Source organism: Sporothrix schenckii (genome assembly GCF_000961545.1).
Source record: "Sporothrix schenckii 1099-18 chromosome Unknown Cont44, whole genome shotgun sequence".
Lineage (NCBI taxonomy): Eukaryota > Fungi > Ascomycota > Sordariomycetes > Ophiostomatales > Ophiostomataceae > Sporothrix > Sporothrix schenckii.
Genome location: NW_015971145.1, coordinates 3,797,868 through 3,823,554, shown reverse-complemented (window position 1 = coordinate 3,823,554; position 25,687 = coordinate 3,797,868). Strand labels below are relative to the sequence as shown.

The window sequence follows — 25,687 nt, the reverse complement described above, 5'->3', positions numbered from 1 at the left end:
CAACAATAGTAACTGCCTGTAATTCATTTGGATAACGGGCAATTGTCCCACACGTAGTCTTCCTTGCTTCTCCTGCACCCAGCTCTCATATTGTCTAAAGTAAATGTGCTCTGAGCCCCGTCACATCACAGATGTCCTCGGTAATCCATTCGAACGGCGTTGCGAGAGTGATGTCGACCTGTTCGTAGGAAAAGTCTTCCTTTCGATGGACAGCTCGGACCCATGGCTCGAACTGTGAGGGACCAGCATGCACCGGTTCGCGAGGTTGGCGCGGAATCGTGCAATCTTTTGGAAGCGGCACGGGTGAGTCGCCTACACCATTTTTCTATTGGCCAACAGCAGCCGCCTCTGGTCGTCTCTGGATCCGATGCCCGCATCAATCATGGCAAGGACGGTCCCAGTCTGGTCGAAAATGCAAGATCCTGAATCCCCTCCACTTGTGAACGGTTCTTGTCTGTGCGGCATCGAGCTCTGACCAGTAGGCATACCAAGCACCGGTATAGACCAAAACACAATGTCCTTGTTGGGGAGCGGCGTGCGAACAACCGCTTCGATCGGGCTGGTCCTGCCCATGGTCACACCCGTCGTTGCACCACGCTTGAACACAAACTTTGGCTCATCCGCTCGACTCAGAGTCGACGCTGGATCGCCGCCAGTACGAGGCTGCAACTTGACAAACCCCGCGGTGTCCATGCTACTGAGCAACGCCTGGAAAGCCCGAAAGGCGTCATCGGCCCAGCCCTCGTGCTTTTCAAGTCGCTCGTCCGCGAGCGTGTTTCCAACGTAGACATTGTTGGTCTCAAAGGGCGGGCAAGGTGGTGGTGGAGGCAGGCCTTGGGAAGGGGAAAGGGGCCCTAGGATTGGGCGATTGCTGTCGTCGAAGGCAACCAAGGACCAGTCGCGCCAGCCATTGAACCTGTTGTGGGCATGCCGGCCTGAAAGTGCAACCTGTCCGATTGCCCGACCCTTTGAGCCTTGGCCGCCGCCCTCAGATGCAGCCGACTGCCGCGCCATTTCCTGTAGAAGGGAGGGGACATAGGTTGACACACAATTCTCCGCAATCTGCAGCTGCGTAACTTCGTTCTCGGAAAGTGTTCCATTGGAAAACTGCTTCTGAACAGGCCACAGAATCAGGCGTTTGTGCTCGGGAGTGGAGGGTCTGAAATAGATCGTTTTCTAGAGACGCCGACGACAGACAGAGCCTCAATGGCTGTCTCTGTGCTTTGTTTTTCAAGATACTATGAGAAATGAGAAGACCACCTCTGAAACAGGCAGGCTTGGTGCTGAGATGAAGAAAGCAGGAACGTAGGCCAACGCACGATGTCGCAAGTGGCGTAATTTGGGAAGGAACAGAAATGCTGGAAATAGGCTGCCAAACCACTGAACAAAAAAAGCAATGTGTAAAAGGGCGTTATTATTGTTATCAGGGTTCGCAGAAGAAATTTGTTTTCTAGCGGGTTGTGTAACCTGAGGCTGGCATTATTCAGCCTCCCAATGAGCTGCTTAGTCACTGGGACTCTAGTAACAGATAATACAGTGGTGTCTATTTCCATCCAAGAAACATATGCAAATAAAGGATATAAAGACCAGGAGACAAAGATGATACAGGGGGAAAGAACGCTGAGAGAGGAAGACAATGGCACGCTTCTGAGGAAGTCGCGATGGGATGCGACCGTTGGAAGTGGGTCCGTAGAGGCTAGGTGATCAGTGAAGTTGGAACAGTGGGTCGGCCCTTCACCTTTCCTTCTCGTACAATCACCGTCCCAGCTCCGTCTTGGGCAGCTTGACCAGCCGCGTGATGGCCGTGCCGTCGTCGAGCTCATCTGCCTCTTCTTCGATCGTGTACCTGCCCCAGGCCGGCAAGACGACGGCCCACAGCCACCAAAAGAGCACGGCGGAGGCGAGAATGGAGACGCCGACAATGGCATAGGTGGCGTAAAACAGCCCCGAGGTGGGTGGCGTTTTGGGCGGGAAGAAGGGCGCGGCAATCAGTGACAGGTTCAGCACAATCTTGAGCACTACCGCCGGGATCCAGACGCGGAACGGGCGCTTCAGGTCCGGCCGCGTGTACCGAAGATACAGCAGCCCGCCGGCTATGGCAATCGACACAAACTGGCCCGGGTAGCCCTCGACCTCGAGGATGAACGAATACACCTCGGCTGACGGCGGCAGCACGATGACGAGGAACGAGGGGATGTAGTGCACGAAGAACCCGCCAAGGGGCGAGCCGAACGGCTTGTTGGAGGCCAGCAGCTTCGAGTACGGCAAGAGGCCTTGGCGCGCAATTTCTTGCTTGACGCGGGCCATGGTAAAGGCGACGACCATGACGTTGCCCGCCGCGGACAGGGCGATGGCGAGCGAGAGCGCGATGCCGCCGACGCGCCGTCCAAAAATGGTCTGGAAGAAAAGGGCACCGACCAGCTCGCCGCTGTTGGCAATCGTCTCGAGCGGCACGACCACGAAGTAGGCGACGTTGATCAGCAGGTACAGCACGCACGACGTGACGAGCGCCGAAGCGGTGACGGACCGCAGCGTGCGGACGGGGTCCTTGACCTCGTTAAGGACGTTGTTGGCGTTCTCGAGGCCGGTGTAGGAATAAAAGACCTTGAAGAGGGCCGTCGAGATGGCGCCCCAGTTCCAGTTGGAGCCGGCCCAGAGGCCGGGCAGCGTCATTGTCGGTGCCGCCTCGCGGCCCTTGGGCGGGAAGACCACCACAAACAGCCCTGACAGAATCATGAAGACGACCAGCCCCACCTTGAGCCAGCCCAGCACGTTCTGGATCCGCACACCCGTCGCCCGGAAGCCGCTGTGCACAATGGTCACGGCCGTCAACAGGCCCACCGCCAGTCCCTTGCGGAGCAACTCGCTGGGTGCCTCGATGCCCACGGCGAAAAGCACGTACTGCGAGAAGACGACGCAGTTGGAGGATGTGAACCCGAGAAACACGACGACAAACACGATGAGGATCGACGCCAGATAGCGCGGGTGCCGGTACGTGAACTCGAGGTACACCTTGTCGCCGCCCGACCGCGGCAGCATGCACCCGTACTCGAGCGCGATGCCCAGGCCGCAGGCCGCGACGCCCGCGCCGGCGACCCACAGCAGCAGCGCCAGCCCGGGACTGCCTACGCCGCGCAGGATGGTGCCAGGCGTGGCAAAGATGCCGCTGCCAATAACGCGCGAGATGACCAGGATGTAGGCGCTCTGCCAGCTGAGCGTGCGGCCGAGCGTCGACGTTTCGGGCAGGACGTCATCGTCAAAGGTGCGGTAAGGTCGAACTGAGCGGACAGAGGCCGTCGAGGACGAAGCTGGGGAAGAGGAGGAGGCGACGGCCGCGTCGAGTGCGGTCACTTCAGAGGACTTGGAGGGCTCACCGGCGGTCTGGGCCGGGGGGCTCGGCGCTGCCAGCAGCGGGTGGGCCTCGATGTTGTCAATGTCGTCGTGTTCGTCGGAGTCGGCCATGTTGAGGTGCTAGTGGTGGTTGACAGGAGACGAGGTGAAGTAAGATGCAGCGGCAAGGCAATAAGATATATACACAAAGACAAAAAGGCCGGAGGAACACGCCGCGGAGGACCAATAAGTGAGCTCTCTGTCAAACTGGACCTCTCAGTACGCCGTACTTTCTGCTACATGAGAAGCGGCTGAGACAACAGTTCCGTGTGTGTTCTAATTACGGTGTGTTTGACCAATCCGTCCGTCGGAATGTCGGCAAAAGCTACCACAACCGGAAGGTCCTGCGTTTTGGTGGTCGCAGGGTTTCACACGTCATTTGAATCTGTATCAGTTGACGCCTGCTTTTCCGCTGCTGCCTCTTACTATTTTGTACCGATTTTTTGTCTCCCTGTTGTGGCTGCCAGCACGTTTCCAAAAGCTGACAAAAGGGGTCGCGCACGCCATCGCATAGTGTATTGACGAAACCAAAGGGCGCGGCATAGGATGGGCCCTACAGCGGGCACTAAATTGTCTCAACAAAATAAAAATACAATCTTGGAACCAACGTACGCTGAGATCGATGCATATTTGCTGCTGCCTTTGCATTACTTCTCACCCGCATAGCGAATCATCTAGCACCCATTTTCAACATGGAGGATGCGCGGGACAACAAATACACCCATCGAGACGAGACGCTTATCTGGGATAAACAACGAACCCTGATTCATGGTCTCCACGATTAATAAACCCCGAACCCTGCATGATCGGAGTTTAGCGCCTTGCCAAGCGGCCCGCTCCCGGTTGGTGCATTCAGAGAATGCCAACGAACGCCAGTGCATCAAGGACAGGCCTCACACTTGTAAGCCAACGCAGTCAATGTCCTATATCCGCTGTCCGTTCAATTATCATGCTGGATGGATTTAAAATTATCAAGAGGTAGCCTCTGACAATGGGTTTCACTTGTGGTTTGCGATCTTCCTTTTTGCCGTGTGTTCTGGCGCTTTCTAAAGGCTGTCAGAATATTCATACGCCATTTTATGTAAGCCAACTCCGCACACGAGTGAGAATAGAATTCTGTCAAGGTAGACCTAAAGTCCCAGGGAAAATATCACGAGGTCAGCTGTATAGCTTCTGGCCTACGCCGTTTATTTTTCCTCTTGCATGAGAAGAATGATCGTAATGGCAGTATGTTTGTGGCCCTTTGAAAAGGTAGAGTCAATAGAGATACATCTGCAGCAGTACTCCGTGCACAAATCTCACGCCGCACTTCATACACATAATCTCATATCTAGTCTATACAGTCAAAGCTAAGAATATTTGGCAGACATGTGCCTTGTATACCAGTGGCAAGTAGTGCAACTCATTACTCACAATATTTTCAATAATCTGAACACTGCGTAATATAGAACTTTAAATCGTAGCCCTTCACGACTTCTGCCGTCCGTGTTGTGCTCACTATCAGGACAACTTGGAACCTTATTAGTATCTCTGTAATGGGCAAAAAAGCACATAAATATCGAGTAGCTCGCATCAGTACTTGCACTGAATTTTGTAAAATACAAATATTCTTTCTCAACACGGCCCTTTAGCCCCGACAATAAGGACGAAACTTGACAACGTTCTCCTTGTGAATTTATACACTCGACGACTAAAGCACAACACCACGATAAATGGATCTGTGGCCTACGTCGTTCTCTTTCGATACACTCGTGGAGCACAATGACGACGTCCTTACGACACGACGCCCAGGAGACATGCACGCCCTCTGGGCCTGGGACGAGCTGCACAAGTTCAACCTCGAAATGGCAGCCATGGAAGCTGCCGTGTCCAACGCAATCACCGTGGCCTGCAATGCTGGCCGCCCGGTCATTGACGAGCCGTGGATGCCGGTCCTCGTTGACAACTTCTGGCCCATCAAGAGTCGCGCCCGCGATGCGCAGCGCAGATGTCTCGAGTACGCCCGCCTGGCCCAGACACTGGATGCGGACAAGCGAGCTCGCCACGCTGCATGGGCCACCACGCGCGCCACCGCCACCGCCGCCCTCGACACAAACACTGTGGACGATGTTGGCACTCATGGCCGTGCCGTTGGTGTCCATGTGGTCGCTGACACGGACGCCGGGCCCGATGCCAATGCGGATGCGGATGCGGATGCAGGCATCCGTGCGGGCGTGGTTGCAGAAGAGGAGGATGTAACGACAACGAACGACACCGACAAAAAGGACAGCACACCAGGTTTCGTCCGATTTGCAATGCTACCGACCGAACTACGACTCATGATCTGGGAAGCGGCCGCCATGCCACCACCGTGTGGCCACGTCATGGACATCACCAAGCCTCCCAAAACGGAATACGACGTCGCCGTGGCCCTCGACATGTTTCCCGATGCAGGGCTGTGGCGGGCCTGCTCTCAGTCCCGCAAAGTGATGCGGCGGGCCTACCGCAAACAGGCCGCCTATTTCAACGAGTCGGACGAATGGGGCGAGCACCCGTACTGTGCCGGCGACAGGCAAAACGCAGCCAGCACACTGGCCGAGCGAGACGAGGAAAAGGTGTATGCCCGGTTCGCCCGGATGGCTTGGATCGTCCGCAGAGTGGAGACGGCGCTGGAGTCTCTCATATCGGACATGGAGCAGTTTATGGTGAAGACCAAACAAGCCGTGCACGAGACGCGCAGAGTCATGAGGCCGCTTGTACATGAGGACACGTTTGCGGAAACCTTTGACCGGAGCTTGCGGCCACAGACGCTGCACCGGTACATCCCGCTGTGGCGGTTGCTACGGATTCGCCAGGACATGTGCCGCGACAGGTGGACCTTTGACAGCCAAAGCTTTCACGACTATGACGAGCAGCACGGTAGTACGGTGGTGGAAGAGGACGCGAAGCAGGTGGAGAAGCAAGACGAGAAAGATGTGGAGGACGCTGTAAATGCCACGGTGGATGACACCTCGAAAGGAAATTTGTTTGACCATGGCAAAGTATTCACAATTCGGATAAAACGCAAGGCCGGGCTGCAATAAAAGACTGCCTCCTTGTTTGTCTAGCGTCGGGTTTATTTTGAAATACAACTATGTAGATTCATATTTCTTCCAACCTTCAAGCGTAGCCATAAACTACTCTCAGTATGCAAGTCCTCAGGAAGACATTGTTCGAAGGGTCGGGTGGATATAGACGACGGTGGTCAAAGGGACTATAAATCTCAGGATTGGGGCTCCATTGGTACTTATGTGTACCTTAACAGCACCTAGCATGTTCTTTTACTAGTTTAGTGTGTAATACTATTTTTTGAGACGAAAAGAATGTGATTGCAGGAATGGACCTAGGTGTTTCTTACGCTGCAAGGTTGGACAGGGTTTTCAAATTTCATGTGTCGCGTGGCCATTGCGTCTTTTCGAAGACATAAGACGATATAGTCCAGCAGTTTGTGAGCGCAGAACGCGAGAGTGTAGTGAAATCCAAGTGTGCGTTTTATTTTATAGAATGAACCGCATCACGTGCGACTCCTCTTCAACGATTCGGTGATGAGCGTCTTGTATCCCTCGACAGCGCCTTCCAGGTCGGCGACGAGCAAGTGCTCGTGGTCGGAGTGGGCGACGAGGATGTCGCCGGGCCCGTAGAGGTACTTCTTGTGGTCGCCCTGGAGACCGGGAATGTCGGTGCCATAGTTGAGGACGACCGTGTCGAAGCCGTCGATGTCGTAGTCGAGCGAGATGGGCCCCCGGCCATAGGCAAAGTCGAGCGCCAGAGACGGCTCGACGGCCAGCACAGCCGCGGCAATCTGCTTCTGGATGCCCTCGAGCGTGCCGCCAGCGACGCGCACCGAAACGGTCGCGGCGGCCGTCTCGGGAATGACGTTGGCCGCGACGCCGCCGTGGATGGTGCCAATGTTGAGCGTGGTGTTGCCAAACTCGGCGCTGCCGGGGAGGCGGACGCCCAACAGCGCCGAGAGTCCGCGGACAAGGCGGTCGATGGCGTTGTCGCCCTGCTCTGGGTAGCCCGAGTGGCCGGCCTTGCCGTGCGCGGTCACGTTGAAGCCCAGGCCGCCCTTGTGCCCGCGGCCGAGCTTGAGGCGCGTCGGCTCGCCAAAGATGACGGCCTCCCAGGCCAGCCCGAGACGGTTGGCCGCGCGGATGCCGTCGCCGCCGCGCTCCTCGCCGACGTCGACGAGAAGGGCCACGTCGCCTTCGCGGATGGCGTCCGAGCGCAGCAGCCGGTCGACGGCCACCACCAGCGCGGCCACACTGCCCTTGGCGTCAACCGTGCCGCGGCCCCAGAGCACGTCCGAGGTGGTGACGGGGTCGTCGTCGGACAAGAGGCGGCCGTCGGCGGTCTTGCGCTCGTACGGCCAGAACGGCGGCACCGTGTCAATGTGCGAGGTGACGAGGACGCGTGTCTGGCGCGTGGTGCCGACATAGGCCCAGAGGTTGGCCCGTCCGTTGCCGGGGGCGACAGGCTGGATCAGGACGGTAAAGCCACGGGCACGGAGGTAGTCAGCCAGCCAGGCTGTGGCGTTGGCCTCGGCGCCGGAAATCGACGGGATGCGCACCAGGTTTTTGTGGAGCTGGACGAGGTCGGCGGTGGACGGCGGAGGATGCGATGACGCGAGCGTCAGCGAGGCGGGGGTGGAGATGACATGCTGGTGTGGGTGGGTGAGGTCGTCGAGGGGCGCTTTGGAGGCGACCGGGGAGCGGAGCGCTACAGCGGACGAGCCGAGGAGGCCCAAGAGAGTGTTCGTACCGAATTTCATGGTCGTAATCAGTTGGGGGCAGCAGGCGAGAAGACAGGAAACGGGTCAGTAATGCCGGCCGGGAGAGACCATAACGAGGCAACGCGCAGGCCAAGGCAGTTCGTTGGACAGACGACGCCTTGCTCGTCTAAATATTGCTCGCCTTTCAGGATGTCGTGTTCACGCGAGCGACAGAACAGGCACAAGTCTCAGAATACTGACAAATGCAAGCTGTTTGTGCGTGTTTGTTGACTCCTCCATAACGACCCCGGAAAAGCACATCACCACGCGAAGAGCACATCATTGATCCTATAGACTGCGATTGGCGGCTGCAACTCCGAATTCCCGGCTGGCGTCCTGGGCCACCCGGTTTCGCGGTATGAATATTGAATATGGGTATGCACGCCAATCGCACCATAGCGCGCGCCAAATGCATCACGATAAGGTGTCAGCGGCCGCCCCCACGTCGACATGCCCGGACAAGAAACGATCAGCCAGCATCGGCCAATCAGCGCCGCTTCGGCGACTTACACCACCTGGTAGGTCCATTCTCCGCCTTGATACCAACACCAATGCGAAGTACGACGTCGACAGCAAAACACGAGGAGACAGCAGAGATGCAACGATGGCGAGAGATAAAGTTTGTCCTCGTGTTGCGTAGATGACGCTAATACGACATAAATAAGCCTGCGGCTGCCGGCGACCACCTGGTGATGATTGCATAGTGTCTCACGCCGGAGTATAGTCACAGTTCTTTGCCTGTCCATTTGCACACCACCTGTTTCCCTTGTTTGCACACGCGCACCATCCATCATGTCCCCCGTGTCCGAGGTCCATTCGGACGATCCGTCCGACCTGCCTGCCACCGTCGACGAGAAGAAGGCCGTGTCGGCGTCATCCGGTGCCGTGGACGTCGAACGGGGCACGCCGACCGCCGCCAACGGCTTCCACGTCGTCGCGCGCGGGGCCAAGAACGAGGATGGCAGCATCGCGGCCGGCGAGATTGGCGCCATCAACGCGTCGGACATTGCCGGTTTCGACGCCGCGGTCATGAGCGCGCGCGCCAGCCTCAGCGCCGACGAGGAGAAGCGGCTGCTGCGCCGCATCGACTGGCGGCTGCTACCGCTGCTGTCCGTCATCTACATGGTCAAGACCATCGACGCGGCCAACCTGTCCAACGCGCGCATCATGGACCAGGGCACGCCGCACAACGTCATGATTGAGCTCGGCATGACCGCCAACATGTACAACCTCGTCACCACGGCCTACTACGTCCCCTACATCCTGGCCGAGACGCCCTCCAATCTGCTCGTCAAGCGCGTCAAGCCGTCTGTGTGGCAGGCGCGCATCATGATCTCCTGGGGCACCGTCCTGTGCGCGCACGCCGCCGTCAAAAACGCCGGCGGCCTCTACGCCGTGCGCGCCCTCTTGGGCCTGTTCGAGGCCGGCCTGTGGCCGGGCCAGCTGCTGCAGCTCTGCTACTGGTACCGCCCGGACGAGATGGCGCCGCGCATCGTCCTCGTCACCGTGCTGGGCAATTTCAGCTCCATCGTCAGCGGCCTGCTGGCGTTTGCCTTTAACGGCGTGACCGCGCGCGGCCTGTCGGGGTGGAAGTGGTACGTCGCCGTCAGCCGTCGTCTGTAACAGGATTCTCGTCTGACATATGTCTAACATACTAGGCTCATCTTGACCGAAGGCGTCTTTACCGTCCTTCTCGGAATTTTCACCTTTTTCTTCCTTCCCGACTGTGAGTTGACGCATCTCAATACCGTGCTCTAGGCCATAGGTTTGCATGGAAAGCATGTAAAATATACAACACGGACAATGTACTGATGGACTCACCCCCCAGTTCCCGCCAACGCCAGGTGGCTCTCCGAACGCGAAAAGGCGTTTGTCCAGGCCCGCCTGCCCATCAACGCCCCCCGCGCCCAGGAAGAGAACTTTAGCTGGCGCCAGTTCGTGCAGACCCTCAAGGACATCCGCCTCTGGCTCTTCCTCGGCTGCTGGGCCTTTTACACCGTCGGCACCACCGGCCTCAACTTTTACCAGCCGACCGTCATTGCCGGGCTCGGCTTCACGACCATCGGCCGCGCCCAGCTGCTCAACATCCCGCCCGCCATCTTCTCGTGCGCCCTGACCATCTCCTTTGGCCTGCTGTCCGGCACCGGCCGCATCCCCCAGCCCTCCATCCCCCTGTTCTTCATGGTCGTCATCCTCGCCTGCTACGTCGTCGAGTACACCTACCCCAACGTTGGCGGCGTCTATGCCGCCACCATCATCGCCGGCGGCTTCTCCTCGGCCTGGTACACCATGATGTGGCCCTGGCGCGTGCAGACCACCCAGGGCGCCACCGGCTCGGCCCTCGCCATCGCCTTTGCCAACAGCTACGGCCAGATTGGCGGCGCCGTCGGCTCCCAGCTGTTCAACTCGCGCTACGCGCCCCACTACACCACCTCCTTTGGCATCGCCATGGGCTTCATCGGCATGGCCATTGTCATGAACCTGATTACCTGGTCCGTCACCTGGCGCGTCGACACCGAGACCCGCCGCATCCGGCGGGCACGGAAGGCCGCCCTAAAGCGGAACGAGGCCATTCTGGACGATGTGCAGATTTAGGGGGGAGGGGGGTAGAAGTCATGTGAAGAAAAACAGGTGTGAATGTGCAAGACACTGCAGAGATGGGAAACCGGGTAGTCTGCAGTTGGGCCTGTCAATTTGTGTGGTAGTATTCCCTGCTCGCAGTAGCTTGACAACGAGTGATGACCAAACTATCTTTTTGTCCACATCCTGTTCTCGATCCGCTGCCTATTCTACTTCCTATACCACATCCGTGTCGCCCTGGTCCGCCGGTTCTTGGCCTGCAGCAACAAGATGCCGTACATCAATGCCTCGGCCGTCGGCGGACACCCCGGCACATAAATGTCCACAGGCACAATGCGGTCCGCGCCCCGCACCACACTGTAGCTGTAGTGATAGTAGCCGCCGCCGTTGGCGCAGCTGCCCATGCTAATCACCCACTTCGGGTCCGGCATCTGGTCGTAGCACTGCCGCAGCGCCGGTGCCATCTTGTTGGTCAGCGTCCCCGCCACAATCATCACGTCCGCCTGCCGCGGCGATGCCCGGAAAATAATGCCGAGGCGGTCCTGGTCGTAGCGCGGCATGGAGACATGCATCATTTCGACGCCGCAGCACGCGAGCGCAAACGTCAACGGCCACATGGACCCGTTGCGGATCCAGACGGCCAGACGGTCGAGCGTTGTCAGCGTGTATTCGACGAGGTTGGTCGGGCGGTCGTCGTCGACACGGGCGAGGGCCCGGGAGATCGGCCTCGACGCCGTCGATCTGTTCGTATGGACGGCTTGCGAGTAGCTTCGACGGCCGCGAGTGCACATGGCGGGGAGGACCGCGACGGTTCGACGCACCGGGAGTGACGCGGCCATGACGAGTGTTCTGGTTGCCATTCTTGCTGTTGCACAAGTCAATTCCGTGGCGAGAAGAGCACGTGACAGGTAGATTGACGATCGTTGTTGTGCAAGACTCACCAGAGGTTGCCAGAGCGGCCATATGCATCTTAAAAGCAATGTTTGCAAATGTGATTCCCAGATCGGAACATCTGAACAAGTCAAAGGATAAAATCGGAACTCCAGCGTCCTCACGACTTCATATCTTCCCGTCTTACAGTCTTCGGGAAACGCACACATGTGTGACCCACTTTTCGTGTTAGTTGTGCAGCGTATTTGCACCGTCCTTTCTTCACATATCCACCAATTTTCGGTAGGACCCACCGTGAACTTACCGTCTGTCAATCACACCTCCACACTTTCAACGTCTGGCGTCGGGAAAAGCACGCATCTGTTTTCCTTCCTTTCTTCTCTCCTCTCGCGTACCACAACCGACCACCAGCAGCCACCATGAACGGGAGTCCAATTTCCGCACGTCCTGCACTCCCAGGCACCCGCACCGTGCCTACAGATCCCTCGGCGTGCAAAATCTGCCACCTCCCCTTTGCTGCCGTCCCGTGCGATGGAGCCCCCACCCGGAAGTGTGTCTTCTGCCGCAGAGTCTTCCAGCGCGCTGACTCGGCTCGCCGGCACGAGAAGACGTGCGGTGCAGGGCGCCCATCGCCACGGGTGTACAAACGCGGCCGCAAGACACAGGCCTGCGACGCCTGTGCCCGGATCAAGGTCGCCTGCGATGCCGGGAAGCCCTGCCAGCGATGCTCCGACCGCAGTTTGGAGTGCAAATATGGGCGACTCTGCACCATTCCTGCGCACCGTGAGACCCAGACATGGCCCACACAGAGAAGCCCCGTGGCCGCTGCCGCTGCCGCTGTCGACCCAGAGTCGACGACCGACGAAAACGAGCGCAACAAGAAGCGGCAGATCGCCTCGACGTACCAGTTCTTGCTCCGATGCACGGATCCACGCGTGAACTTTGTCAACGATGCCATGGTCCACGGCGAGCCAGAGCGGGACCCACAACGGCTGCCGGCGTCTGTCCTTGCTCCAACCCTAGTCCCCGAGCCCATCCCCGACACAATCGACCCGCAGCTTCTCTTCCGCAGCTTCATGGACCCCTACTTCGGGCTATCCATCGACTACGACGGCATCGATGGCTCTATTTTCGGCGCCGACAATGCCAGTGACGACGTGAAGAGAGCATCAGCCGTCGCATCGGATCCAGCATTCGCGTCGGCACCTGCGTCGGCCACCGGTACCTGGCCATCCTCGCCCGGCGCAATCTCACTCAACACCATCATGCCACGCGTCATGCAACTCAACTCCGAGATGTTGCAGCTCATCGCCCAGTCCGACCCGGACACGACCGACAGGCACTATGCCGCTGTCAAGGCCTTTTTTGCGGTAGCCGACTTTCGCAGCCTGCTGACCGTCTTCTTCCGGCGTCATCAGCTGCTCGCCAAGCTGATCCACTGGCCAACGTTTGACGCGCGCCACATCGACACGAGTCTGCTGATGGCCATTGCTTTGTGCGGTGCTGCATACTCGCACTCGACCGAGACCGCGATCCCGACCGATGCCGCGCTCCTCGCTGCTGCGTCGAACATCCAGCCGCTCGCCGAAGAGTTCATCTTTCGGCGTCTCGAAGAGGCGGGCAAGGGACTCGGTGCCAACGCAGGCGCTGCGGTCGAGGTGTGCCAGGCCGCCTACCTCATCGTCATCCTCCAGACAAGTGTCAGCGACAAGGAAAATGCCACCCGCCGCCGTGCTCTGAACCAGCGCCAGCCGGCCCTCGTCGACGCCCTCCGCCGCATGGGCATGATGGAGAAGCGCGGTCCGAGCCTGCGCCTACCGCACGACACCGCGGCTGCATGGGCCACCTTTGTGTACAACGAGTCGTGCACCCGCCTCGCCTTCTGGGCCATGTTCACCGATGGGCTGCTGGCCCTCTTTTGCAACCACGCACCCACCCTTGCCATTGCCGAAATGGTCGGCGACCTGCCGTGTCGGGATGAGCTCTGGGATGCGCCAGACGCGGAGGCATTTGCGAGGCTAGCGGGTGGTGCGACGGAGACGACGCACCCCCCCTTGTCATTAAAAGCCGTCGTAGCGACGCTCCTAGCCGATGACAGCCATCCGAGGAACCCACCGAGGGATTCCGCCGCGGCCGCTGCGTCTGCGACTGCTGACCTCGCCCACCTCAGCGTCTTTGACCTCTATTCCGTCGTCGGCGCCCTCCAGTTCTCCGTCTTCCAGTACCGCGCACAGGCCCTGCCGCCCAGCACGGCCGCCGTCGTCCTGCAGGCACTCGACCGCTGGGACCGGCTGTGGCAGGCCGCGCGCGATCGCCTCCCCCTGGAGCAGCAACGCTGGCTCGGCATCGCCCGGCACGCGCCCGAGTTTGCGCGCATTGCTCGGCGGATTGTGGAGGTGACGCGACAGGTGTCCGAAACGACGGCGACCGGACCGCCCACCGACGCGCTCGCGGATGTCCACCGTTCGAGATACATACAGTGCCGGCCCGAGTTCGATTTGGCCGTGTTTTATCACTTCATCCTCGAGCATGGCTTGCGGTGACGTGTTGAAGGGAGAAGTGCATTGTGTACTGTCGTTGTGTAGTCTGATGAAGTGGATCTACTCCGTGGCGGCGATCATCTGTTGCATACACGCGTGTGGAGCTGTTGACGTCCATTCTACGATTTACTGTGCAGTGGTGTGTGTTTGTCAACAGAACCAGAGATGGCAAACGGCATGTCGATGCCGTCCGCGTGACTCAATTGGCCAGTTTCCGTTTTGGGATATTTCCGACTTTGCACGTCGTGCCCTGCGTCTCCACGCCCTTTTAGTGACAGGAAGGTACGATTGATAGAGATCAAAGATCCCGGGGAGGGGAGAGGGTGTAACTCAACTAGGCAGGAGGAACCGAATAACACCTAAAAATGTGGAACCAGCTTCGAATCAGGGACATCACTGCCGTACAGCAGTGTCTGACACGCTATTTGGCCTTGACTCTGCCGTAATGAGTCACCCTAAAATAGCCTCCGCCCTGAACAGCGCCCAACGTAAAATGACGATCCGTCTCAAACATCTTTTGTCGATTTTCCTTTTAGAATCAACAACGAAGTAATTACGGAGAACCTGCAACCGAGTCAGGGTCGAAAAAAACTGCCAATTCCATATAATTTCATTTCATTGCGTCTCGTCAGGCTGCAAGGCGTTATATATCTCGTGTCGTCACCTTAATTTCACATCCAGTAACCCTACTTCAAACAATTTTGCGATCCTTCATAAGTCTCCACGATGGCCGCGCCTACAGGATCGCCGCCATTGACTTGGCGCACATCCGTGCCCGTACCTGGGCCCATGCCGACCGATGCCAAGGACACCGCCAACAATAATGTCGCCGCCACCCCGTCTGAAGAGCACTTCATCTGCTCGTCCGACGTGGCCCTTATCCAGCTCGACGCCCTCCACGACGCTATGTCGTCCGACCTGATGTGGTGGGCCAAGCCACTTTCGCGGCCCCAGCTCGTCGCCATGGTCACCAACAGCTTGTGCCTCGGCGTGTACACCGCGGACTCTGCCGACGGTGCGCCCCAGTCCATGGTTGGCTTCGGCCGCCTCGTCACCGACCGCGTCACCTTCGCCTACCTCACCGATGTCTACGTCCTACCCGCCTACCAGCGCCGCGGCCTCGGCGCCTGGATGATGCGCTGCCTGCGGGAGCTTTGTCACGGTAGCGAGCCTGACCGCGCGGGCAGTGTTCCCTCCGCGGACGGATGGCCGAACCTGCGCAGCCTCTGGCTTGTGGCCAGCACCGAGTCGGCGGCACGCATGTACATGGGCGCGCTGGGCGCCGAAGAGGCCGCGCGGTACCGGCCGCAGCCGGGTGTGCCGGGGAGCGGCATGCTTTTGGTGGAGATGCCGGGGCCGGCAAACTCGATCCGGAATCACGCGAAGCGAAATGAGGAGGCAAAGGCAGCGGCGGGGACATGAACGGCACAGACGGAATAGAAGACTGGCCAGGGCAGCCTAAAAACACCAGCAGTGGCGTACGTAATAGATTTGGTTTGCGTCCGAGTCGTTCCTTTGTCTGTCGCTTTATCGTAGGTGAAGTCGTGCTAGATTGTCGTCTTGCCGTAGGCACCGCCGGCGGCCTTGCGCATCTCGAGCGCCCGTTTGTATGGCGGTGCCGTCGGCGGCTGCACAGGATCCAGAGACACGTAGTCGTCTGGCAGCTTGTACGAGGCGTCCGAATCGAACGCGGACAAATCACCACAGGCCACAAACGGCGCGATCCAGCGAGAGCCGAGTGACGGCGCCGCCCTGATCGCGTCAGACGGCCGCAGGTCTTCCAGCGTCACCTCGACAATGTGGTCGCCCGCCGTTGACGCAGACGACTCTGCCGTGTCCGCGCCTTCCGGTGGCAGGTCCGGGACGATGTCGCCCACACCCAGCGGCCGCTCCAGACTGGCCTGAAAGGCTGCCGGTGGCCGAAAGTCCAGGCACACGATAAACGCCTCCACACTGCTCGCCCGCGACGACCGCGGCTTGGCCACGACGACGCGCGTAAAAAACAGCTTGAGCTGTGCAAAGAGCAGGTCGACATTGCGCCCCCGGAAAATCTTGGCCACAAACTTGCCACCCGGCTTCAGGACACACAGCGCCAGGTTCAGCGCCGCAAACAGCAGCTGCGACTGCACGTACATGTCGAGGTCGTGCAGGCCGGTGACGTCGGGCGCGCCGTCGCTCAGCACGAGGTCGACCGGGTTGCTTGCATTGGTGTCGGAGGGTGCAGACTCGGGATCCAGTGCCTTGAGAAGCAGCGGAACCGTCGCTGGGTGTGTGATGTCGGCACGGAGTGTCACGATGCCGGGCAGCGGGCTGATGGGCTGCAGGTCAATGGCCACAATCTTGACATCGTGGCGGGCGGGAGGAGGCGCCACGGCCTCGTTGTGTGCGGTGGCCGCTGCCGGTTGACCCCCCACGCGGAGCATCTGCTGCCGGACGAGCGCCTCTTGGTTCTGCCACGCCGTGCGCCCAAATGACTCGCCCTTGATCAGCACGCGGGACAGCACCTGTGACCAACTGCCGGGTGCGGCACACAAATCAACCACGCGAGTCACGCCGGAGAACAGGTCAAACTCTGGGCCGTCAGCACATGCCATCCACGTTTGTCGTTTTGCCTGTTGACCTCCTTTCACTCACCTTCGTCGAGCTGCAGCAACTTAAAGGCGCTCCGCGCGCGCCAGCCCTGCTCCTTGGCTAGCCGGTAGTAGGCATCACGCTTATCCTTGGACGATTTGCCCATCTTGTCGTTTTGTGGGGGGTTAACCGTGGCTTGTTGGTACAGGCCGTGATGGTGCGTCTTTTCTGCGTGAGAAAATTAGGCGTAATTTTCACTGCTGAGTTGCACGTGACAGAACAGAACAAGAAGCAGAAGCAACACAGAACAGCTTTCTGACCCTTGAACACCTTGTGCTCTCTCCTGTTATGGATATAAAACGTATTTATAGTAAAATTTAGGTACTTTACGCCCAATTTATGGGTGTGGAAAACAGCGTATTGGACAAAAAGACTGATGTTTGTTATTTCTCAGGTCAAAGATAAGAGTAACTATACACACCGTTAAAAGCAGCTGTATTTAGTGTGCTAATGGCGTGAAATACAGTGCTAATAGCGTCATTGATAACGATAACGATAAGGCTTTTTTGGCGGGCAGAAAATAATTTGGCAGAAAAAGATCGCGGCTTTTCAGGATACGCCAGCTGCCTCCAACACGTACCACGCAACCGTCCAATTGCTGCCAGCCACAGCAGCTCTCCATACGTTCCCTGACAATTCTCTCCCTCGACTTCCTTCTCCTCCCCATAATGCAGACTAAGCGCAAGAACGGCAGCCAAGCAGGCGGACCTGGCGCGGACGCGAAGAAGCGTCGGAAAGGCAATGGCGGCGCCAAAGTCAAAGCGGGAGCTGCACCTGCGCCGGCGGCCAAACAACGCGTCGTCTCGATCAACGAGCAGGCCTGGAAACCTGTCGAGGCACCAGCCGTCGACGGGTCTGAAGGCGTTGGCTTTGATGGTTTCATGGGCATCGAAGAGCTGACCGGTTTTGACGTTGTTCGCAGCGGGAATGGGCTCCAGTTTGTGACGACGGACCCGTACGACAGCGACCAACAGGCGGATGCCATAACCGACGAGGAATTTGAGGGCTTTGACGACGATGTGGCTAGAGAGGACGACGCAGATACGTCCGAAACGAAGGGCAAGGCGCAAGAACAGAAGCCAAGAGACAAGACAAAGGACGACAAGGAATCGAATCAAAAAACCAAGAACGACTCCAGAGCCGACGCACAAGCCGACGCAAAAGACAAGAAGAACAAGAGGAAGGAGCAACAACAAAACGCAAAGAGCGCAGCAGCGGAGCCTATCCCTGCAGGCGCCGATGACGAACTGAGCAAAAGTGCCGGGTTTGCGTCGCTGGCCGACATCGACATGGACGCTCTTGAAGACAACGCCGACGTGGCTGCCTGGGTACCGCTCAATCTGTCGCCGCCCATCCTGTCTTGCCTGGCACGGCTCAAGTTCACCACGCCCACGGATATCCAAGCCGCCGCAATCCCTGAGATCCTCGCCGGCCACGACGTCATCGGCAAAGCCTCGACTGGTTCCGGTAAAACGCTCGCGTTTTCCATTCCCATTGTGCAGCGGTGGATCGCCCGCAACAACAGCCGCAATGCCGCAAAGAAAAACAAGAAGACCAAGAACGCAGAAGGTGTAGACGGCAAGAAGATGGCCCCGCTAGCGCTGATCCTGACGCCTACGCGCGAACTGGCACACCAGATCTACAAGCACATCAAGGAGCTGTGTGGTGCTCTCCCCACCAGCCCGTACGTCTGTCCCGTGACGGGTGGAATGTCTGTGCAGAAACAGCAGCGCGAGCTCGAGCGGGCCGACATCGTCGTTGCGACACCGGGCCGTCTGTGGGACGTTCTGAACCTTGGCCCCGAGTTCCTGGCGGCCTTCCAAGGCATTTCGTTCCTGGTCATTGACGAGGCGGACCGGCTGCTGGCGGACGGCCACTTCAAGGAGGCCAAGGAGATTGTTAACGCGCTCGAGCGGCACGATACGCAGCAAGACGGCTACGAGGACGCACAAGGCAGTGAGGACGACGACGATGATGACGACGACGGGACGTCGGGCTCCACGAAGCGGCCTCGGCAGACGCTCGTCTTCTCGGCCACCTTCAACAAGGGCCTGCAACAGAAACTGGCTGGAAAGAGTCGATTCGACCTGATGGACGAGAGCCAGTCGATGGAGCATCTCCTGAAACAACTCAACTTCCGCGAGGACGTGCCCAAGTTTATCGACGTGAACCCCGTATCGCAAATGGCCGGCCGTCTGCGCGAGCGCCTGCTGCAATGTGACGCCATGGAGAAGGACTTGTACCTCTATGGGCTGCTGCTGCTCCTCGGCAAGAAGCGCACCATCATTTTCACCAACTCCATCGACGCCGTGCGCCGCGTCACCCCCTTGCTGCAAAAGCTCGAGCTGCCGGCCGTCGCCTTGCACTCGACCATGGCCCAGCAGGCGCGTCTGCGCGCACTCGAGCGCTTCAAGGCCTCAACGCACGCCCGCGGCTCCATTCTCGTGGCCACGGACGTGGCGGCGCGCGGTCTCGACATCCCCGGCGTCGACGCCGTGATACACTACAATGTGCCCCGTACGGCCGACTTTTACGTCCACCGCTCCGGCCGCACAGCCCGTGCCAACACGGCCGGTGTCAGCATCCTCATGTGCGGACCCAAGGAGGTCACGCCCACGCAGCGTCTCGTCGCCAAGATTCATGCCCGCGATGCGGCCAAGAGCGAGCAGACGGCGGCGGCCGATGGCGAGTCGACTGGCTCCAAGAGCGCCAAGAGGGCAAAGAAGATGTCGTCCTTTATCCGCACCGTCGACATTGACCGCCGCATCATTGCCCAGCTGCGCGACCGCATCGCCTGTGCCAAGAAGCTGGCCGACTCCATGCTCGCCAAGGAGATGCAAAACAAAGACGACAAGGCCCTGCAGGAGCTGGCCGACGGCTTAGATCTGGACTACGACGAAGTCTTTGAGCGCACCAGCTCGGGGCCCAAGAAGTGGCGCAGCTCCAGCCGCAAGGAAGACCTCGACGCCCAGATCCTCTCCAAGGCCTCCGTCAAGGCCGGCGCCCGCGAGCTCAAGGCGCTTCTGGCGAAACCCATCAACATGGGCGTCAGCGAGCGCTACCTGGCTGCCGGCGGCGTCAACATGCGCGAGCTGATGCGCAACGGGCCCGGCGATTTCCTTGGACATGTCGACTACCTAGGCCTGGACGACGATGAAGACGAGGACGAGTAATGCGGTTGCAGTAGGATTTGTATTTCTGGTTTTATATATTTCAGTGAGCGTTTCAATTTTGTACAAACATGACAAAATATAGACTTCTGTCTGGCATTCAGCAGGTTGTTTTTCAGGATATATCTTTAAGAGAGTTCAAAATATTGCATTATATTCAATTCGGCCACAACAAAATAGCTTGTTTTGCGTTTCCGGAAATATACCGAAACTGTCCTTGCTGTTCTTTTCCGGCCCCCAAAAAGATGAAAGCAAAACGTCACACACCTTCTAGGTAAACGTTCTAGGCTGCGTTCCCTTTCCGTCCATATCCACCATCGACATATATGTCATTTCCGGTCGTGGCAACATTGGAACTTTTCAGTGGCAGCGCCAAATCATCTCAAACTCGAAACCGTGACCGGAGGGCATGACATTCTCTATCTGTCTGATGACTGGCTTTGATTAGACGCACGAGATCGAGACCAAGTTAGGCGGGCGTTCGGCGCTGGATGGGATTGCCGCATTGAGCAGCGAGGTGGTTCAGATCTGAAATGGAAGAGACAGCTATAGGAGGGTACCGTGGAAGCTCTTGAGCGTTTTAGAACAAGACAATAGAGAAGATCGATGAGAGAACGGGACTCGGAATATTAAAATAACTTACGGGAAGACAACACACTGTCACTCGGTTAGAAATCAAGGAAGTTGCGTTGGGTGTCGCTTCGACCGCCCCGTTCTTTCCCGTTGCGATTATGTTGACACACTCGCTCCTTCCTTCCCTAAACTCACAAGAAGAGGTGCTGACGACATCGCCACTATGTTGGTAAATTTCTTCCGCCGCGAATATTCCAAATCTACAGCTTGCTTCTTTTGCTCTCCAACAAACGGAATTTCGCACCTCGTCTCTCACCGCTTCCTATCATCCTATAGCCGCTACATATCCACTCCGACAATACCTACGCGACGTCCCGGACCTATATATCCTCGTCACCATGATCTCACCTCCGTTTGCCGTCCTGACCGGATGGCGTCGGATGCTTCAATTTCATAATTTCTTGACGGCCATTCAAGCTGCTGTCTGGGCCACCACTGGTATTATCCTGTTCGGACCTCCATTTCTTCACTTTGTCTGCGGCCACCATCACGAACAGCACCTTATCCACTTCCTCAACATTATTCTTTCCATGCTTAGCCTCATCCGCGGCTTCTCAATCTGGCCGGCGGCTTTTGTGGCCAACTATGCCTACCTACTCGGATCCCTCTTCTCTCTCGGGGACCCTCTCGGTGTGAACAACGTCGTTGCTTCCACCACGGTTGTCCGGTACTCTGACGTCACCAGTCTCACCGCAAAGCAAGCTGCCCGGGTGGTCGTCGCTATGGCTTTCAACAGTGGACGGGCCCACAGTCTGATTTGGCCTCCTCAATACACTAGACCGGGCTCTATGCTAATGGTGGCTCTGCAAGACAACAAGCTCGGGTCTGCCCTTTTGCATAGAGTCTACCCGGTGGTTATGGTTGTCATTGTCTTCCCGGCGCTACTTGTCATGTTCTATACTACAACGCGACAGATTTCCCATCGTCTGTCCATCCATAGACTGTGCTGTGTCTTCCGTTCGCTCGTGGCTGTTCCCACTACCACGACCTCTGTCACCGTCGTCACTGCCGTCGATACGACAGTAAACTCAAGTGATCCAGCCAGCTCGGGAACACCCTCATTGCCCGAAAATTCGGCCAATGAATCGGAACTGAGTCCATCTCACGATACAGCGCAGATGCATCACAACGACGACCACGAAGACCACGAAGACCACGAAGACCACGGAGACCACGGAGAATACCAGCCACCATCGAACCCCCAAACCCTGCTCCGTTCCTTCGGGATAATTATATTCAAGCTTCTCCAGGTTGTGTCTGGCACACTCGCCGAAGGTGCTGTGGAAACCCTCGCTCCATTCGTGTTTGGCGCCATCGTGATCGTCACATTGGCCATGACAATGGTGCTCTTTGGTGTCGGTCATGTGGGCGTTGACTCTCTCGTTCAGTCAGGTGTCTTCGGTCTCACTAAGGATGCCGTCGACACTCTGCTGGAACTCGTCAAGATGCAGTGGCGTTTCTTGCGTCAGATGCGTTGGTCGTGGTGGCTTGAAACAGCGGTACGGTACGAGCGCCGGTACGAGAACACAGCCCACCATCACGTGCACGGCAACGAGGTTGCCAATGCCCATGCCCATGCAGACAACCACGCTGCCCATGATCATGGCCACCGTGGGTGCATGGACACAAATTGCCCGTTCCACATTTATGGCCACAGCACCCACAGCTCTGCCAATAGCAATACGGAACGAAACCATGCCGACGACGGCGAGAATGTGACCGCCGAACAGCCAAAGGAGCCTGGCCGACGTATTAAAAAACGCCGTCATCGTCGTCTCTGTCGTCACTTCCATCGCCACTACCACCACCATCACCATCATCACCACGGCGAAATGCACCAGCAGGAGGATGATCAAGCACACGACCAAACGCGGCACCAAACACAGCACCAAACCCATCATCAGGCTCACCACCACCGCCAAAACACTCCCGGATCACACATCGTCTTGGAAAGCAGACGCGACTGGCTTCGCTGGTTCTTCGGTCGGCCTCACCGCACCGCATCGAACGACTTCACCTGGCCAGCACCCACAATGGCAACTGCGGCAGCTGAGGTGGCCGAAGGCTTCTTCGGACGCCCGCTGGAGGACATGGACGGACCTCATAACGACGCCTGGGGTATGTTCGACCACCAATCTCGCGAAGAACACGGGAGTTATTCGGACCACGACCCGCGTCACCTGCCATCCCAGTACCACCAACAAAACACCCAGCCGGACCTCTGGGCAAGTGATCTAGATGATTTTCTGACGGTTGAAGCGAATCAGCATGCACGTGCATTTTGCAGTCAGCAGCCCGACGACAATTCTGATGAAACTGACGATGTATCTTGGGTGAATATTGCCAATGGTTCCAACGTTGACCATTTTGATGACAACGATTCCGTTACTCGCGATCCTTTCGTTCGCGACGAAGACGCTAGTGAGTATAATGCTGGTGGTGTCGCCCGCGACTGTGCTAATGCCAGTCGCCTAGATGGATATGATGTTGATGGCAACAATTTCGATCGCAATTACCGCAGTCGTTACCGCCCCTGGGATGATTTCCCGGGTAGTGGCAATACCTCTGACGACGGAGACGCGTTCGGCAGGACCGTGCAGGACACGATGCTGCGGAGTGAAGTGGTTGACTCCGGATCGGAAACATTTGGCTCGAATAGCAACCACCGTACGGTCAGCAACTTCAACTGGTAGGGAGACACACTTGGGAATGACGGACGAAATACATCATGCGAGTATGTAGCGCAGAGCGAATCTGCCGCTCATTTCTCTGATGCGGGAACATCCTTTCTTGCCCTTTTTGAACTCTTTGATCCCTTTTGCCTTTTTATTATATTTCCTTCCTCCTTCCGTGTCCGTTTCACAGTTTTTGTACCTGTTTTGACACCGTTTCCTTTGGTGGTAAGGCATACCATTCTTATTGCGGTAGATACAAAATCTTTTTTTTCACCTTACTTGGTTGCCTTCTTGTCCTTGTCACGTCTTCTGTATACGAATTACGGCGAACGAACTGTTATTTTCAGTGCGGCTCAACATAACGGTTATTCGCAGGATTCCAAGCCACACACCCTGGTCTCATTTCCCACAACCGAACCCAAGACAGATAACTTCCTGGCTAGCGGGCTTGGCCATAGCGCCAATGCGTCGATGGACATAACAGACCAAACCAAGACAGGAAAAAATGGAAAAAGGCGCAGAGCGTCCCTGAACGAAGGCAGAAGAGGAAAAAGTCAGGGACATGAGGCAAAAGGGAAACCGTTTGAACGCCACAGGAGGAACAAACGAATAAAAACTAGAGCTAAGTCTTCACCATCAACGCCTTCTGTATCGGATCACTGACTTCATTCGGATGTAATTGTACTTGCACCCAAGCATCGAACCATCCCCATTTCCAGCAAAATAAACATCTTACGGCTACTCTTCTACCGAAGAGCACACTGCCTCCTACTGTGGACTTGCCACAGCGGATGCAACATCACTGAGATAGACCCGTTTTCTAGCCAATGAAAGACTGGCACGAGAGACGCAAAATGGAGTCATTGGCCATGGGAAAAAGGCCGTCCACAATGTCCTTCGCTCTCCATTCCAGTTTTAAGTCTTACGTTCTGTTCTCTTGCTAAACCTAATACGGTGGAGAACGCAGCGAACCGTCACACAGAGGCGAGTTCACTGAGAACGGACGAAAATCCTACAGAGCCAGAGAACAAACATTCAACATAGTCCATACAACATACAATAACGCCAATCGAGGCATCTGCCAACCAATCCACTCCCGACTCTGCCCTGTGTCTGTCAAAAACATCTGGTGGCCGTCAGCCGTCCGGGTTGCCGATCACTACTCGACACAGGCAAGCTATATTTCTAAAAAATATGCCCCATTCGGACCCCACAGCAGTCTTGGCTGCTGAAGAGAAGAATACCGAGGACGCATAATTCCCACGATGCTCACAATGCTTCGATTTCAGGATCGATCTAAAGTCATCTGCAAGCCTATGATTCTCTGCCTCCCCAGACGCATCACCGCACAAAATGCAACCGGAGACCTGCGAAGCACACAAGAGGTTTTCATATCCCCTGCAATCCGCTCATGAATCGCTCCTCGCCATTCGAAGCCATTTCGTGGGTCTGCCTTACGCTTGCACTGGTTCTGTACTAGTCTTGGAGGTTGTTTTGCGCCTTGGCAAGTTGATGGTGTCTTGGGTGGTCGCACTCTCCTTTTCGTCGCGTCCCTTATTCTGAGTTCAGACTGTAAGCGCTCCTCTGCGACAATTGATTGGGGCGTTGCAAAAGCAAGGCGGCCCTCTTCCGCATGGATTGAGGAGGTGCATCCCCTCCCTTTCTTTCAGCTGGCAGGGATCTTTGAGGACCCTTGCACGTTGCCCTTCTTCCACAACCCACGACTCAAACAATGGGGAGTTGGAAGGTTTTCTCTGGGCGTGACGAAGCACTGCACTTGACATATTTGGATCGTGCCGGTGCGGCTCAGATGCGAGTGCTCTGTACCCCTAATACTCCGTATTCAGTCAAACGACGCGAGCAAGATGGGGAAGAGATGACCCCGAACGACATTTAACGGTGGTGTCTCATTTTCTGCGCATTTTCAGTTCATTTTTTTGTCCCCCCATCTGCCTGACCCTAACCGACTTGCAGACTTTCAGACTTGCCTGCCCGGAACCTTCTCACATACGACCCCTTTGTATTCCCTAGCCAGTCTCCTGTCTCCTCGACGGCTCCTTGGCTGAGTGGGACACGAACTCGGCTGGTCTCCGCGCAGTCACTTGGGCCCTTTGAATATTTCCCCTTCTCGCTTTTCCTGTTTTTTTTTCTCCAGCCCTGTTTCCCGTTAGTCTGCTTTGTCTACTTCATACTCTCTTTTATCTACTCGTTGGTTGTCTCGCGTCTTGAAGGAGGTAATAGGTGTCGGTATCGGGAGAGACCTGACCAGTTTGCGACCCCCTCATCGTCGTCGTCCAGTCGCAGTTTGTCGTTGCCTCTCGGTCGCACCATCCTCACCGCGAGCGTCTTTGCTGTTTCGATCCGGTGTCTCGCCACTTGACTACCTTC

The 25,687-nt window shown here is 57.2% G+C and overlaps 11 protein-coding genes across 11 annotated transcripts; 6 read left to right on the top strand and 5 right to left on the bottom strand.

Moving 5' to 3' along the window:
• Nucleotides 1-312: 312 nt before the first annotated feature.
• Nucleotides 313-1,014, bottom strand: SPSK_09789 (uncharacterized protein; the record flags this gene model as incomplete). Its single annotated transcript, XM_016736359.1, has 1 exon — nt 313-1,014. The coding sequence occupies one exon, from the start codon at nt 1,012-1,014 to the stop codon at nt 313-315; it is 702 nt and encodes a 233-aa protein (XP_016587973.1).
• A 741-nt stretch (nt 1,015-1,755) lies between these two features.
• Nucleotides 1,756-3,462, bottom strand: SPSK_08997 (methionine permease; the record flags this gene model as incomplete). The annotated part of the gene is made up of 1 exon (XM_016735578.1): nt 1,756-3,462. The coding sequence occupies one exon, from the start codon at nt 3,460-3,462 to the stop codon at nt 1,756-1,758; it is 1,707 nt and encodes a 568-aa protein (XP_016587972.1).
• Nucleotides 3,463-5,102: 1,640 nt separating this feature from the next.
• SPSK_09272 (uncharacterized protein) lies at nt 5,103-6,452 on the top strand (the record flags this gene model as incomplete). The annotated part of the gene is made up of 1 exon (XM_016735848.1): nt 5,103-6,452. One exon carries the CDS (start codon nt 5,103-5,105, stop codon nt 6,450-6,452), a length of 1,350 nt encoding a protein of 449 aa, XP_016587971.1.
• A 470-nt stretch (nt 6,453-6,922) lies between these two features.
• On the bottom strand, nt 6,923-8,179 carry SPSK_09336 (acetylornithine deacetylase; the record flags this gene model as incomplete). The annotated part of the gene is made up of 1 exon (XM_016735910.1): nt 6,923-8,179. One exon carries the CDS (start codon nt 8,177-8,179, stop codon nt 6,923-6,925), a length of 1,257 nt encoding a protein of 418 aa, XP_016587970.1.
• Nucleotides 8,180-8,971: 792 nt separating this feature from the next.
• Nucleotides 8,972-10,774, top strand: SPSK_08931 (pantothenate transporter; the record flags this gene model as incomplete). Its single annotated transcript, XM_016735516.1, has 3 exons — nt 8,972-9,774; nt 9,838-9,905; nt 10,008-10,774. 3 exons carry the CDS (start codon nt 8,972-8,974, stop codon nt 10,772-10,774), a joined length of 1,638 nt encoding a protein of 545 aa, XP_016587969.1.
• Nucleotides 10,775-10,968: 194 nt separating this feature from the next.
• SPSK_09848 (NADH dehydrogenase (ubiquinone) Fe-S protein 7) lies at nt 10,969-11,598 on the bottom strand (the record flags this gene model as incomplete). The annotated part of the gene is made up of 1 exon (XM_016736416.1): nt 10,969-11,598. The coding sequence occupies one exon, from the start codon at nt 11,596-11,598 to the stop codon at nt 10,969-10,971; it is 630 nt and encodes a 209-aa protein (XP_016587968.1).
• A 471-nt stretch (nt 11,599-12,069) lies between these two features.
• On the top strand, nt 12,070-14,193 carry SPSK_08738 (uncharacterized protein; the record flags this gene model as incomplete). Its single annotated transcript, XM_016735326.1, has 1 exon — nt 12,070-14,193. The coding sequence occupies one exon, from the start codon at nt 12,070-12,072 to the stop codon at nt 14,191-14,193; it is 2,124 nt and encodes a 707-aa protein (XP_016587967.1).
• A 723-nt stretch (nt 14,194-14,916) lies between these two features.
• SPSK_09794 (GNAT family acetyltransferase) lies at nt 14,917-15,612 on the top strand (the record flags this gene model as incomplete). The annotated part of the gene is made up of 1 exon (XM_016736364.1): nt 14,917-15,612. One exon carries the CDS (start codon nt 14,917-14,919, stop codon nt 15,610-15,612), a length of 696 nt encoding a protein of 231 aa, XP_016587966.1.
• Nucleotides 15,613-15,737: 125 nt separating this feature from the next.
• SPSK_09406 (tRNA (cytidine32/guanosine34-2'-O)-methyltransferase) lies at nt 15,738-16,927 on the bottom strand (the record flags this gene model as incomplete). Its single annotated transcript, XM_016735979.1, has 2 exons — nt 15,738-16,762; nt 16,825-16,927. 2 exons carry the CDS (start codon nt 16,925-16,927, stop codon nt 15,738-15,740), a joined length of 1,128 nt encoding a protein of 375 aa, XP_016587965.1.
• A 562-nt stretch (nt 16,928-17,489) lies between these two features.
• On the top strand, nt 17,490-19,994 carry SPSK_08597 (ATP-dependent RNA helicase DDX24/MAK5; the record flags this gene model as incomplete). Its single annotated transcript, XM_016735189.1, has 1 exon — nt 17,490-19,994. The coding sequence occupies one exon, from the start codon at nt 17,490-17,492 to the stop codon at nt 19,992-19,994; it is 2,505 nt and encodes an 834-aa protein (XP_016587964.1).
• Nucleotides 19,995-20,962: 968 nt separating this feature from the next.
• On the top strand, nt 20,963-23,317 carry SPSK_08642 (uncharacterized protein; the record flags this gene model as incomplete). Its single annotated transcript, XM_016735233.1, has 1 exon — nt 20,963-23,317. One exon carries the CDS (start codon nt 20,963-20,965, stop codon nt 23,315-23,317), a length of 2,355 nt encoding a protein of 784 aa, XP_016587963.1.
• Between the last annotated feature and the right edge of the window lie 2,370 nt (nt 23,318-25,687).